This window comes from Taeniopygia guttata, chromosome 4 (genome assembly GCF_048771995.1).
Source record: "Taeniopygia guttata chromosome 4, bTaeGut7.mat, whole genome shotgun sequence".
Classification (NCBI taxonomy): Eukaryota; Metazoa; Chordata; class Aves; order Passeriformes; family Estrildidae; genus Taeniopygia; species Taeniopygia guttata.
In genome coordinates this window covers 53328490-53343368 of record NC_133028.1, presented here as the reverse complement: position 1 = coordinate 53343368, position 14879 = coordinate 53328490, and the positions used below count along the sequence as shown (strand labels likewise).

General features: G+C 44.1%; 1 protein-coding gene across 4 annotated transcripts in view; it reads right to left on the bottom strand.

The window, feature by feature from the left end:
- Nucleotides 1-475: 475 nt before the first annotated feature.
- The window catches only part of GPRIN3 (GPRIN family member 3), a 33093-nt gene continuing 18689 nt past the window's right edge, over nt 476-14879 (bottom strand). For all 4 annotated transcript variants that reach the window (XM_030271728.4, XM_030271729.4, XM_072928608.1 and 1 more), the window contains one exon: nt 476-9125. In XM_030271728.4, coding sequence (XP_030127588.4) covers nt 6658-9033 — 2376 coding nt within the window. In that variant the 5' untranslated portion in view covers nt 9034-9125 and the 3' untranslated portion in view covers nt 476-6657. The remainder of the gene's footprint in view (nt 9126-14879) is intronic.

Here is a 14879-nt window from a genome sequence, read left to right as displayed (position 1 = left end):
GGTTACTGTGATGCTAACGCTCTCGCCTTCGTGTGTGGTGCGCAGGCACACTGGTGGGTGGTGGTGACCACCTGCCACAGGGTTAAAGCGCTGCCTTTTGCACCTCGGCTCAGGGGTGGCTGTGCTGGGTGAGTAACATGTGGCTGTGTGGCAGGGAGGTGTTGAAAGGCTCAGTGACTTGGTGCCAAAGGGCAGAGCAGCAGCTGATGCAGCAGAGCCTGTGCTCCTGAGCAGCTGTGCAAAGGCAGGTGCACTTACACAGAAGGAAGCAGACAGGTCTTTTCTCCAGCAGGGACAGCACATGGAAGCTTCCACCACCACGGTGAGCTTTGCAAGGTGCCATATCTCAGGCCTGAATCCAGAAAGCCCTTCGTAGCTGCTCTGACCTACACACATCTATAAATTCTGGCAGAATGCTCACCCTTAAAAGTCCTTTCTTTTCCCATCTCAGCCTACAAACAGAGACCCAGAATAATTAAGACAGTGCTCATTTTATTGTACTCAGCATGGAAACCAGATGTGAAACAGCAAAACATTAAATTCCTAAGGGACTCAGTCAGGTGGGTAACATTGCTTTAGTATCACTTTAAGACTTTTCACATGCAAACTTTTGTTGATATGTCTCATATGAATGCCATGAATGCTGGTAGCCTAAGACTAGCTTTTATTTTGTACAGTACATCACATTCAATCAGTGTAACTATAAAATTAATAAAGCCACAATAATTAGTTGTTAGAAGCCTCCAAGTTGGTTTTCTTCTGATGCTGGCTGACTCATGGCCATAGACTTTGAAATTAAAAGTTCAGATACATTCCCTACCTTTAATTCTGGGCAGAAATTTCCAATATTGTTCAGTGTCTCTGAGACCATTACTTCACAACTCAGACTCAGTGATTTTATGTGCCACAAACACACAAACTGTTCTATTTTACAGAAATTCCTCAGGGCAGTGTCTAAACCTGCTTCTGATGTACTCGAAAGTATTGATTGTGAACTGAGCTAAGGGAAGTGTCATGAGGACCCTCCAGCAGAAGGGCCACCTCTTATAGCAGACCTGCTGAGAAGTACCTGAGAGGCTCGTATTCTGCAGCAGACAACTGCTGGAGACTTTGCAGGCAGGTTTGTCATTTATTTCTACTCCAAGGAGTGTCAGCCTTAGCAGAAAGCTAACAAAAACTTAGGTCTTATATTTCAAATAGGGATTAATTGATGTGATTCTGTTCCTAAGATCAGATGCTTCCTATCACCCAAAGTCTGCTTTTTAGAGACCAGAGAAGGAGAAGGATTTAAACTTGTCTCAAGGTTGTGGAAAATGCTAAGCCTCCAGCATTGCATCAGAAGGGCAAAGGGAAAAAATCATATTAGTGTGTGAGTGATGCATGAAACCTGCACACACGTCCTTGCCTTTTAAACAGGAACACACATATAAGCTTACCTACATCAGAAGTATACCTAGAGGAAAAATATTTCCTCTGTGATTTGGCTCAGTAGTAACATCACTTTTCTTTAAAGAAGCCTGACTGATGAAAAGTAGGTTTCACTTTGCAAAATCTTCTTTGCTGGGATTTGATGCAAAATCCCAGCATCCTTCTTTTAGGAAGGAAGAGCTACTCAGAAAAACATAAAGCAGAAAAACCAATATATCTCAGAGTTAAAAAAAAAAAGAAAATCAGTTTGGCTCAATTCAGCTGTAGTACTTCAGTCTTCCTTTTAAACTTCTACAGTGACTCAAGGGGGATAATTTAGGCCCCTAAAAGAATAGTGAAGCCAGTCCAAGTTGCCGGACCTGACCTTCAGGTCACACCACAGCATCCAATGGCACCAGAGATATTTTGTAGTGTGCAATATTTGAGTAAGGATCTATCTTCATGTCTTTGGGACAACTGAAAATACTGACCACTCATACAGGCATCACAGAGACACCAAAAAATAAACCAGCAGAGACTGGTTACTGAAATGGGGAGGTAGGGAAAAGGAGGGAAGAGTTTCCCTCAGACCACAGCCCTTAACCTTCTAAGCCCACAGAGTCTGCCAATCAGTTGTCTGTCATTCAGAGCAGCCATTCCCACAAGCTGTGTGCAAAAGTTACTCTGTTGTGGTAGCTTTTTGTGTTGATTTTTAAATGGTGTAGAAGGATAGACACAAAACAAGATAATGGAACTAATAAGTTCATAAAATTTGTACTTTCATACAAACCTTGCATATACTGAGCTAACTAATGAAACACTGGTACGGTACATTCCATGAAGTTTCCAAACTGAAAACCAGTGGCAGCCAATTTGAATTCCTCATCAATACTGATTGTCAGTTGGATTTCCACCTCTAACACTTCAACATAGTAATGAAACTCAAGAGAAAAGTTAGTGCTGGCTTTAGAGCATATATTCAATTTTTTTAATTCCTTCAATATACTTCTTCAAACGGTGCATTTTACAAGCTCTTATGCTTTAGTGGCAGTAACAAACAGGTTGACTGCTTAGAGATTTTGCTGAATCCTATTTGGATATATCTGTAAATAATAGCAAAACATACAGCCTTTGGAAATATTCATTTTCCTAAAAGACATGGGATGCCAACAAATAAAAAAATACATGAGGTCAGAAAACAAGAGGGAAACACAGACATAAGAATGGGAATTCATTGTGAAACACCTACACCAACTTTATTTTACTTCTGTTTTAGTCCTCCCCATCCCATGTTTCTCAGCAGTTTCTTCTTTCTGTTCAAAAGAATGTTTTCTTCTCCTGAAATGGAGAAGACAGATATTGCCCTTCTTGTCCCTTCAGCTCTTTCCCCACTCTTTTCCAAATCAAGTCAGCAGAAATGAAGCAGAACTTCAGCACCTGAGCCCAAACTACACAAAGCTGGCAGATTCCAACCAAGTGCACACAGATTGAGATCACAGCCTCACATGAAATCCAGGACTATATTGCAAACTGCCTGCAATGAGATGTTCCTTCAACTCAGGTATTGTATTGGCAACACTGAAACGTGCTTATTCTCATCTTTGGATCTAGGGGGCATCTAGTGGAAATCCCCCTAAGTGAAAGTAGAAGTATATCTTCCATTCTTATTCACTGCTTCTATTAATGCATCTTGCTACATCGCCCTTCCTGGAAGATGCAACTGAAAAAAAAAAAATTTAGAGTTATTTCCACTGGCTAGGCTGCAACACAGGTTTGCATTTTTTTTTTTTTCATATAGATTTGTTCTTGGGAATGACAAAGTATTTTCTGTTCTGAAGCCTCAATTAGCCCAAATGGATTTCCTTGGTTATTGCCCATCTAACTAATGCAACATGATTCTGAGTCATTGGGCAGAGAAAAAGAATGGGGTGGTGGCACACGGATCATCTCCACCTACTCTCTGCCATATCGCTACTCCAAGCGCATTTTCATTTTTGAGACTGATGTGACACCAAGAAAAGCCTTTCTTGGCTGCTATAAGCACACTCAAATGCATAAGATTTGCTAACTGCTACCCCCAATGTGGCTGTTCTGCTGCTGGTGAAAGATGTGTCGTCAGTGAGGATTCACATTGTCACCTAGACATTGTATGCAGGAGAAAGCACTAACCACCAGTGTCAAACCAGCAGGTTGCCAACACTCTGCCCTAGCAAGGCACAGTCAAAACCTAAAATATTTTCCATGAGATGTGCTGGTGATTATCGACTCACTTTTATGTGTTGGCTTTTGGCACTTTATTGCTTGGCATCCAACACACGTCTGCAGGACTTCTGCAGCCACCAGACAGCGCCATGGACAATTTGCATCTTTGCACTCATATTTGCCCAGAAGTCAGGCTGAGCACTACATGTTGTTTCAGTTATGCCCATGCAGTTGCTCAGGTGCATCCATGCACCCACTCAGGAACTTGTCCATCGGCACTTTGTAGTACGAATGCACTGGTTGAAATTTTCCTTGAAGAAAGGTCATTTGGTGTGAGGAAGGGAAGGTGGACCAGCTACTGAAGACTCACAACTAAAAGAAGCTGCAAGGAACCAGGGGAGATCTCTCATTCCTTGCAAAGAAGCAGTAAGTCCAGAGCTGCTCCAGCATCCTGCTCATTCATTGTCAAGCCTAGTTTGGTCTCAATAAAGCAACTCATACCCATATCCCAGAAATACTTTGCAGAGCTGACACTAAAGGATAAAATTCATGGAAATTAGTGAATAAGTGACAGCTGTTTATTCTCCTCTGGAAGAAAAAAGTAGGACAATCCATTTGTATATTCAGACTGAGCATATTTGTAAAGGGACAGTTCAGAATAAGCTGGCTCACAGCTACAGCAAGGCGAACGCAGTGGGGGACGCGAGCTGAGCCAAGGGACACGGCTTCACAGGAAGACAGGTTGGCAGCAGCTAGCAAGGGATGGGGCAGAAGGGAGGCAAAAGAAGCAGCACAGAGCCTTGGACCTGGACAGAACACAGCAAGAACTGCAGGCAACTTGGGGAACCTCGTCAGGGCTGACACGGACACAATGTGGGAAGAGACACTGAACATGTCAATTAACCTGACCTAATGATACTGTCAATATTAATCCCACACAGAATTTCACATGAAACTCACATCTCAGACACTGCTAGGAAGTGGGTGGAACAGTAGTACTAACAGAAAAAATATTGGAGACTTTCCTCCTGGTAGGCAGAGGTGGGAAGACGCTCTCTAATGTGGTGTTTCAGAATTAAAAACTCAGCACCACAAGTAGGAGAGGACTTGAAGTAACATACAAAAATTGAACAAGGACGTTCAATTAATAAAGCCCTCTGGTATATATCTGAGGAAAACTACAAGTCAATTCAGTACTATGCTTAGGGACAACACTTTTCATTGCACTGGGTTAAAATGTTGTATCTTACAGTATTTTACTTTTCTGCTGGCGAAAAATTGCCTCCAAACAGCTACTATGAAGGTTGGGCAGTTGATACACTCAAGAAGTCTGGCCTCCTAAATAACTGGGGACCACTTCACAGAAAAAAAAAAAAAAAAGAAAAAAGATACTAATACTCATTTACACGGTGTAAACCTGTAAGATTTGGAATAAATTGTAAGAGTAAGATCTACATAGTAAGTCAGGTGTGTGGTACTAGAGACAGAAATAAATTATCATCATGATTCATGAAAAATCTTTAATGGACTAAAAGTATCTCCTATTTAACTCTAGTACTCTGCAGGATTACAACATCCAAATCATCAGTGCTTTGCAGGATTGATAACTAAATTTTCTATAAACTGCAGGAGTTCCCCAGCCTCCCATAATGAACTCTAGTGGACAAAATACAAAGCTACTGGGAAATACATTTCCCAAGCTGAAAAATATTATTGAGAAATGAGACCGGCATATATTTGAGACATTATTGTGTATCATACTTCTGGAGAAACAGTCACTAAGCTACCATTTATTAGCAGTTTCTATAACTAAGTTCAGAAATACGGCAAAGATTGTCTCAAGATTTCAGTACTGCTGCAAATTTTTCAAGTTAACAGTATAATGGTTCATAATATAGAGTGTTAGGTAAAACAAAATAACACATATACTAAATAAATTGTATTCAGGTTATGAAAAGCAGCAAGAAAAGCACCAAAATACTGAATAAAAACCCAGGAGATTTGGCTAAGGATTTAAAAGGGACAAAAGAGTCAGTATAACACGCTAGACAGAGGCTCATGGACCCAAATGCACAGGAAAGCCTGCTGCTATGGGAAAACATTACTGTGCATCTCTGGAGAGAGAAGAAAGATCCACATCACTTTAAAGAGTGATTTAGAACAGAGGTGCCCAGTGCCATGGGAGGCTGGGAGCAGGGGCTGCCCACCCCACCTGAGGAGGCAGAACAGCTCCCTGCTTTTTAAAGACTTGGCAGGAGTACCAGAGAAAGGGTGGGCACCATCCTGCTGGGTGCAGGTCCATCTAGCGCTGCGCTCTCCTGTGCCTCGACGGCTTATACCTTAGAAGTGGCCACTGCAGGGGACAAAAAGCATTTCTCTCACCTCCCCTTCTGGCCATCAGCATCCCACTGACCTAGCTTTTCCCAAAGAGAGAATCCTTCAGTCTTGATCCTCATTCTTTGCCTGGTTCTGCATTTCAATAGGAGGGGAAGACCAGGCTCCCTGGGGCTCACCTGAGAACAGCACCCCACAGTATCAACAGAAACGAGGCTGCTCAGTGATCAATGTCCATAGCCTGCTCATGGACTTGCCTCAGCACAGGTAACTTACAAACCAGGAAAGTTGTCTTGTGTTAGGTCTTTACAGCTGTTGAGCCTTAATTCCACCTCCCTCCGCTTCCCCCAAGTCCACCCCTTTGAGTAAGACCTCATAATGCACATAAATAAATTCCCATAATTCTGACAATCCCTCTGCTTCCTGCTTTATCAGAAGGTGCTGCTCTCCCGGCAGCAAGGTGGCAATTGAAATTTGTGCTTTTGCTAAGTGCCTCACATTTCATCTGACAGCAGTCAAGGTTGGGGCATAATGTGGAAATACACCAGCTGTGACAATAATAATGGCAGGATGGAGCCTGTGGCTAGTCAGAAAATAAAGGGAAATCATTTTCCACTGTTGCATCACAACTCCAATCACACAACCAAACACTAGGACTTGAGGTGAGGGATTCTCGCCACCCCCACAGGTATTTAGGCACCCCTGCAAACCATGTCAGTCTAACACAGAAGAAGGAGCAGGTCGGACGCAGCAATTAGGACGCCTAAAATTCTGCAGCATGGACTGGAACATGTTGTGCTGCCTCCCTTTCAGTTTTTTATTTGAGGATGTATCTGAGGAAATGGATTTCCGGGTCTGACTGTTCTGGGCCCGGATCAGTTTCTCGTGTTCCCGTATTTGTCTCTGTAAGTGGTTCTGGATGGCAATTCCCAAGGATTCTGGATCGAGGGAAGCACCATAAACCTCCCATGTCATTCCTTGCTCATCCCAAACAACATCCCTGACGTGTTTGGACTGCTTCACCTGTACTTTTGCCTCCATGGCTGGGGTGGAATGCTTTTTGTTCTCTCCCAGGTTTGGCACAGCCTGGGAGGAAGCAGGAACCACTTGGAGATCGTGTCCGGACTGCCTGGCCTGGAGGCGCTGTTGCTGGGGAGCTGCCGATGCTGCCATGGATGGGGCAATGCTTGCAGAACTCACACTCAGCTCGGGCGTCAGTCCTGCCTGCAGGTTCTGGCCACCAGCCATCTGAGACTGGCCGCTGTCTCTGTGGCCCCCGCTGTCCTTCCCACCTGCATCCTGTGGGCACGCCTTTGCACGGACTGCGGCAGGCTGGCTGCTAACATTCAGCCCTCCTTTAGGATCAAGCACCACCAAGTTTTCTTCCTTTGGTTTCACCACAGATTGATTAGGACTGGCCTGCCCTTGACTTGCACCCTTGCTTTGCACAGGCTTTTGCTCAGAGCTGCCCATGATCTCCTTCTGCTTGGCTTCACTGTCCTTGCCAGAGAGTGAAGGTGACCGGCTGCTTCCTGCATGAGGAATGAGATCTCGCACGTTGTTCTGGGTTCCTGGGACAGCGTAAGTGGAAGTGGTGCTTGGCTCACCTGCGCCAGTCCCAGACTGTGATGGAATTTGATTACTGGAGTCAACTCCAAGCTGCTCAACTGGGATGAGCTTTGGTGGGACTGGAGCATCCTTTGGCAGCTGAGCAGCAGCCTTGACATCACAGGCTGCACTGGTCATTTTGGCATTACCCACAGATGTTCCTTGAGCGGCAACAGCTGCAGGGGAGCAGGGGGCAACAGGTTTTGCGTTATCTGCTGATACTGGAGATGCCACATCAGGTGGGAACCCCGGCAGTTTGACAGGCTGGGTTTGGGCTGAAGCAGTCACAGCCACAACAGTCGACTTTGATGTGTTACCAGGAGAACATGGAGAGTTTTGTTGTGAGGATAAACTGTCAGTAAGTGCAGCCTGGCTCAGCCCCATACCTCCTTGGTAAATTATGTGCAGTTCTTCCTTCTCCTCTGGAGGACAATTCCCTTTTAAGAAGGCAGCAAAGATGCTGGGACTGGTGGAAGCCGATTTGCTCTCCACAGTAGCCACAGCCTGAACCTCAGCATCCCGCCATGTCCTGCTTACAGCTTCCTGAGTAAAAGGGCTGCTCTCTGGCTGAGCTGTCATTGTACCTGTTTCTCTGAATTTGGAGAGCTGGGTGGGGTTTGGACTCCCAGGCCTGGGCTCCAAGATATGTACAGGATGTGGACTCCCGTGGCTGGACTGGGCTGGTGCCTCGCTGCTCTGCACCACTTCAGTTTTATCTGGGGGATGCAACTGTGGTGTGTCTGCAGTCCCGCTTTTGGCCTCCAGACTGGTCTGCAAGTCTCTCCCCGGGTCAGCTTCAGTTTGCCCTGCTGCCAAGGCTGACTGACACACAGCAGAACCATTTTTCTCTCCCTCTCTGTCTTTTTCCCCTCTTTGCAGAAGGTTTGCCTGAGAAGTATGACAGAATGGATTAACCCCGACAGGATCACCCGGGGAAGAATAATTTAACACTTCAAGTACTGGCTGATCATCAGTTCCCTGAGGTTTCAAGCCAGAGTCATCTATTTGTGTCAGGGAGCTCATTTTGGCCTGGCTGCCTTGCACAAACTGCCGGGAGCTCTGGGGGGCTGGCATCATCTCTGGCCCTTGCCCCACCGAGAGGGCTCCTGTGGCAGCAAGGGCTGGCACCGCCGGCGCCGCGATGCCCGCTGGCTGGGAACAATCAGCAGGCTTTATATCTGCAGGATGCCCCTCTGCAGCTGCGCTGGCCAGCCTGGGAGAAAAGGCTTCCTGCTGGCTGTCATCATCTGTGTGGCACTGCTCGCACCTCTGTGAGCTGGCAGCGGCTGTGCAGCTCAGGTGGAACAAGCCGACCCCAGCGGAGCTGGACGGTACGCACGGGAAGCCATTGCTGGCCCTCTCGCCACTGGGGGCCTGGGGCTGGTGCTTAGCAGGCTGCAGGTCTCCCAGGTGTTCCTCCTCTGCAGAAGTTGAGACCAGGGAAAGCTTGGCAGATCTCAGAGGATCTGGTACAGTCCCCATGGACTGTCTTCAAGATGTTGTTTGTCCTCAGCTTCTCTTTGGAGATTTCTCACTGGGCAGGCTGTCGACGACAGGTTTCCTGTGAAGCTAATCTGTTAATGAAACAAACACAGTGTTAGCAGCAGTCAGATTCAAGAAAAAGTACCCAGAACTAATTGATTTTACAGTGTGAAGAGAAATACTTGCAGACGGGGGGGAAGTGAAGCACCCAATTCTGCCTGAAAGTCACAAAAAAAGACACAGATTTCAAGGATTTCCTTGAAACAACAAAGCAACAACAGCTTCTGTGCAGTTGATACATTAATGAAAACACTGACATGCCAAGAGGAAGGAAAAAAAAGAAATATGAAATGAATGAAGAGGTACAGACTTTGCATGGAAGTTTGAGTCACAAAATAAAATCCCTGTGATAATATTCTCTAGCAAGCCAGCTGTGGAAGGAAATCTCTATGTTCCTTCCAAACAGATCCCTAAGTTTTAGTGGATTCCACATCTTCAGTGAGCACCAGTTCCCCCTTCTTCTCAAGGATAACCTTTCTAGCTCCACTACCAACAAGGACATGGTCACAGGGGGCAACAGGTCAATTCCAACTGATGTGGATGAGCTAAAACCTCACTGGTGAAAGGAATACGAAGGGATCACAGCCTGCTGGGTGATGCAGATAGAAACCAAGAGGAGGTACTGTACACCAGGGCTGTGCACATACTGCTGTCACATTAAGATCCTTTGAAATAATTATAAAGAAGCCAGCTTGATTAATAAATGGGGGTACAGATGACCTAGAAATCAACTTGCAGGTAGGTGGTATGAAATTGAAAAGGGAACATTGCAGCACAGCAGAACAGGAGGGGTTCATGCCATACCCAGGGAAATGTGGGGGAGGGATTTTAAGCAGGTAGAACAGAGTAATCCAGGTTGGAATCATGCCAGGACTGCAGAGAAACCATCCCTTCAAAGAGGAGGTGATCTCCAAATGTGCTTGCTGGCTTTCCAAAGGGCTCAGAACTTCCCAGCCTGGATGCTGCTAGAGATCAAGGATGGGATCCATATCAGCAGAGTGGTGGTGGCCAGTGATAAAATCCCACCCTACTCTTCTTTTAAACGGTAGGCTATTTCCTTGTTTAAAAAGCTTATGGCTTATGCTGCCAGCAAAACACAGGTATGAGACCTGGGAGACACTCAAGTTTTGTTAACCTGATGACAAGAACACTGCTGTACCTGTTTGTGTGCCCCTGTCTCTGCAGGCACACAGCAGGATCTCCCTTGCTACATTACTAGGGAGATGCTGCTGGAAGCAGTGGAGCAGTCGCTCAGCTGTTCCAGACCCTCCCTACCCACTAGCAAAATTAACAAAAGCTTTCTCCAGAAAAATCTCTACTCTCCTTTTCTCAGCCTGAATGGCAGTAGTGTAACTTCCTTAGTTTCTGTAAAATCAGTCCCAAATCAGCACCTTAGGATATGTTAAAAGAGCAACAGGAGAAGAATGCTCAATGAAGGAAAATTTTAGAAAATACAGCCAGTCAATTTTTTCTAAGAAAAAAAAGTGCTGCAACTTATTACTTCTTCATTAAGCTTTCTGTCTTCCAGGTATTAAAAATTTATTACTTTTATACTGCCTTTTTGGGCTCTGTCCAACCACAGAGATACAGGCTCCTGGGTTAAGCTCTGAGAAACTGTAATCCTGCCCCTGAAGGATCCCAAGTTCCTTAGCTTCAGTCTGTGACAGCAGCCCAGCATAACCCCACGATGGCTTTCCAGGAGGGCTAAGGATTGCCAAGCTTTTTGGGAACTACTGAGTACATAAACCAGGCTGCAAATCAATGGAAGCTTGTGGCTGCCCACATGTTTTGCCTTCATTTTGTTCTCATTTTAAGGACAGACAATATAGTCCTGAAGGAAGGACAGACATCCCATGTTCACCCTGTTGTGCTATAAACATCTAAGGGCTGCAAGGAGAGGAACAGATGGCTTTGGGTATACATTGGGCTAAATTCTGATACTCTCTTCTTTCCTTTTCCAAATATCTACACAAACCAAACCAGTTCATACAACTGGGCAGGTCAGATATCTTTTTTCCTTATTTTTTAGATCCAGAGTTTATTAAAGAAAAATTAAGCAAATAATGGAACAAAATCAATCCCCATTTTTAGGATGAGATGCACTACTCGGCAAACACAGTCAGAAGAAATAAAGACTTCAGAGAAAATCTGTCTGGTTCTTCACTATACAAAACCTGGGCAAGGCAATTGGCATTCTGGAGCATTATCTTTTAACTCATACCCACTCAACAGGGCAGCGATGCCTAATTTTTCAATTAAATGAATTAGTTCTAGTCTGAATTCTGCATGAATTCTCCCCATCTGTTTAGTGGCTCTTTACTAGAATCACCTGAAACACACAGTTGAATGTCTGCCTCATATGGTAATTAAGAGATTTTGCTACCAGTCCTAGATATACAATATCAACAGAAGAAATTCCCCCCAGGAACCTACCTGAACCTATTCTCTGATGTGGGACAACTGAGCACAGTCCAGACATTTTGCCTGACCCATGCATATGGGTTGGACTGTGGATTATTCTTCTGCCTGGAATGACTGCATATGTGTTAGTTTATGAGCATAAGGTTTCTGTAAAGACTTTTTTGTCAAAGTCATGGGAATTATTTTCTAGACTATCACTAAACCATCCTAATGACAGGAGCCAAAGGCACTGAAGTAGGCTAAATAAGCATGGTAACTTAGGAAAATATTCTAATTTAAGAATTAGTAAAAATCAGAAAAAAGAAGGAAAGTTGTATGAAAGAGAGCAGCAAGGAAGCCTTACAGATAACAGAATTGGAAAGGCATCTGTATTATTGGAATCTCATTTATTATTATTGTCTCATTTTTATTATTTGAGTCCTGTTATACAGGAATGAAGAACAATGCTGGGACCTGTGGGCAACACTACTCAACTGCCAAGACAGTGAGGATTCAAACAAACAAACAACACTGCCTGCAAGCAAATACTTATGAAAAACAGAAATACAAAACTCAGTAGAAGGCCAAAAAACACATCAAAACAAATCAAGATCGCTGATGGATTTTTCAAGTCTTGCCAGACACAGAGCAATCATCCCAATTTTCTTTTAACAGGAGGTGAAATTAGTATCTCTACAAAGGTCAAAATCAATTTTTATTAATAAGAACAGATTTGCTACACCAACAGAGTTCTTATCTTTATTCCTGCAGATCAAATTAGCTTGTCTCAACACGTCATTCTCATCTCAACAAAGAATTGTTCTGCACCTTTAGCAGCAAGGGGTTTCTAGCTTTGGTGAAGTCTATGTTTGGCTCTAATGGTCTGGGAGGGTCCCTGCATGGCCAGCAAACCTTCACAGACTCTTGTAATGGAGTAGGTATTTTTCATGTGCTATTAAAGAGCCCAAAAACCCTCAAATCCCAAGAAGTCTCAAGGTAACCCAATGCTGACAATGTAAAGAAACCCCTATTTATTTCAGTAATAACCAACTCCAAAACAACACCGCAATTTTTACTCTTGCTGCTTATGAGAAACACAACAAAACCAGAAAGTCTGCATGTTTGCTAATACAAACAAATAAATTTTCAGGAAATTACTACACAAGATTCTGCCTTCCATTCCCTCTGGAAGAAATCTGAAAATCTGCAAAAGCACAAACAAGACTTCTAGCATCTCCACCTACCCTCAACCATAAAAACAACTAAAAAGCAGCTCCCAAATGAATCAAGGACCCCTTTCCCAATTTCGGATTCTCATCACCTTTCCATTTCTTGAGTCCCATACTCCTTGAGCCCTCTCTTCAACCTTGTCTCTGCAAATGAAAGAGCTGAACACCTGCTCTTAATAGTTCTAATCTTACAAGATCTCTCAGATCATCACAAAAAATCATGATATAGCCACATAAGTTAAGAGCAGAGATAAACATCTGCTGAAGTGGGAATTCAGGCTCTGTTCTCATTTTCTGATCTGGGGAGAAAGACAATGGCTCACTTGAACTCCTATCAGACCACTTAATACAAAGAAAATAAAACATATTTCTTTAAATTTTAGATCTACAAACATCCTTCTAACTCTGCAGCCAGTAGGTTTTTTACCCTCTTTTCAAAGTCAAAGGGTGTTTGTTATCCTGAGTTTTGTGAAAAATTTGCTTTATGGGCCATTTTTTCCTAATTATCTGTGGGATCAAAAAGACTGGCACTACAAATGAAAGACAGCACAAAACAAGGACACATTCATTAAAATACATAAGAGGTTCCCCGAAGAGGTGAGATACAAGATGCAGAGCTTCCATCTTTCGGTGTGTTTTGGGATGCTGACGGGAGACAAATTATTCACTGTGGTGACAGACAGGGAAGAGGTGGTGGGGATGCCCACAGATACCTTGCACACCTGTGATTCCCACCAGAGACGGGGCTGGCATTTCAAGCAGAGTGTGCTCCAAGTCCCAGTTCCCCTTCTACACCTCAGGAATGCACATATTATTGCAGGACAGACCTGCAGACAAAGCAGGAACCTGTGCCAGAGACAGGCAGAGAGCTGGACAGCACAAGCAACACGTTCAGCGCCACAGGGCTGCAGCACCCTCTGTGCAGACATTAAACCAAGTCGGTGACTGTGTGCACACCACAACACCAAATCAGCTGGAACTACCAACTGAGCCACATGAACAGCCCTGAGCAGAAACCAGATCCAGCCAGGACTCCTCACCAGACCTCAGAGCTTTTCCTCCTGGATGTTGACACACAACCAGCAATCAGGTTTGCTCAGAAAGGTGTCATGACACAATGAAAAATGGAAACAGCAGAGGCAAAAATGGGAAATAAGGCCAAACACAAAACCAGAGGCTAAGTGATTTATAGTAAAAATGCAGCAAACCCCAGATCTGGGAAGAAATGATGATGTCTGGCTCCAGATCAGTATGATGAAGGACAGCTTTATTAAAATTATACTAGATTACATAAATATACTATTTAAAAAGATACTATACTATTCTACATACTTTCTTCGTACTTATCTAACTCAAATGCGTGACTCTCTGCTGAGAGTCCAACACAGCTGGATCCTATTGGTCATTGAACCCAAACAATCCTCACCAGAATCCAATCAAGCAATCACTTCAGGTAAGCAATCTCCATACCACATTCCACATGGGGAAAACAAAGGAGCAGAGATAAAGATTGTTTTCTCTTCTTCTCTCTGTGCCTCTCCAAGAAATCCTGAGAGAGAGAATTATGTCTCTCTGTCCAGAGAATGTGAATGTCACAGTGCTTGTCCTTGCTTTGTAATCATAGTAAACTAAAGAAAATCAAGGGCAAGATGCAGTACCATTTTTAGCCAAAAAGAGATGGCTGCCAATCAGCCTGACACCTACAGAAGATTTATCTAGCAATATTTATACATGCTGAAGAAACACATTTTTCTGGTTGACTCCTCCCATCTTGAATCTCTCTTCCAGGTATAAAGGTTAACTCTGCAGAGGGCAGAGCATGGGAATTCCACTTTGGAAGGACAAAGCTCAGCTTAACCTGCTGCCCACAACCTACAGATGAGAAAATGTATAAAGTCAGTCCTACAAATGGTACAGTAGCCTCTGGATCTAATACAAAGCAAAGAAAACTGCTTTGCACCTTTCTTCATGTGTCTCAGCTTCTGGCAAACCTTAAGCATCCTGCCAAGAGCCCTGAGCAGGACCTTGCCCCAACATTTCAAAGCAGTCCAGGGACACATGGGTACCTCAGCAGTTGCTCAGGGACAGATGTGTGAGAATATCTGCAATCAGTTTTTAATAGGCAGGCACAGAGAATAAAAGCTGTGTGGTGATCAA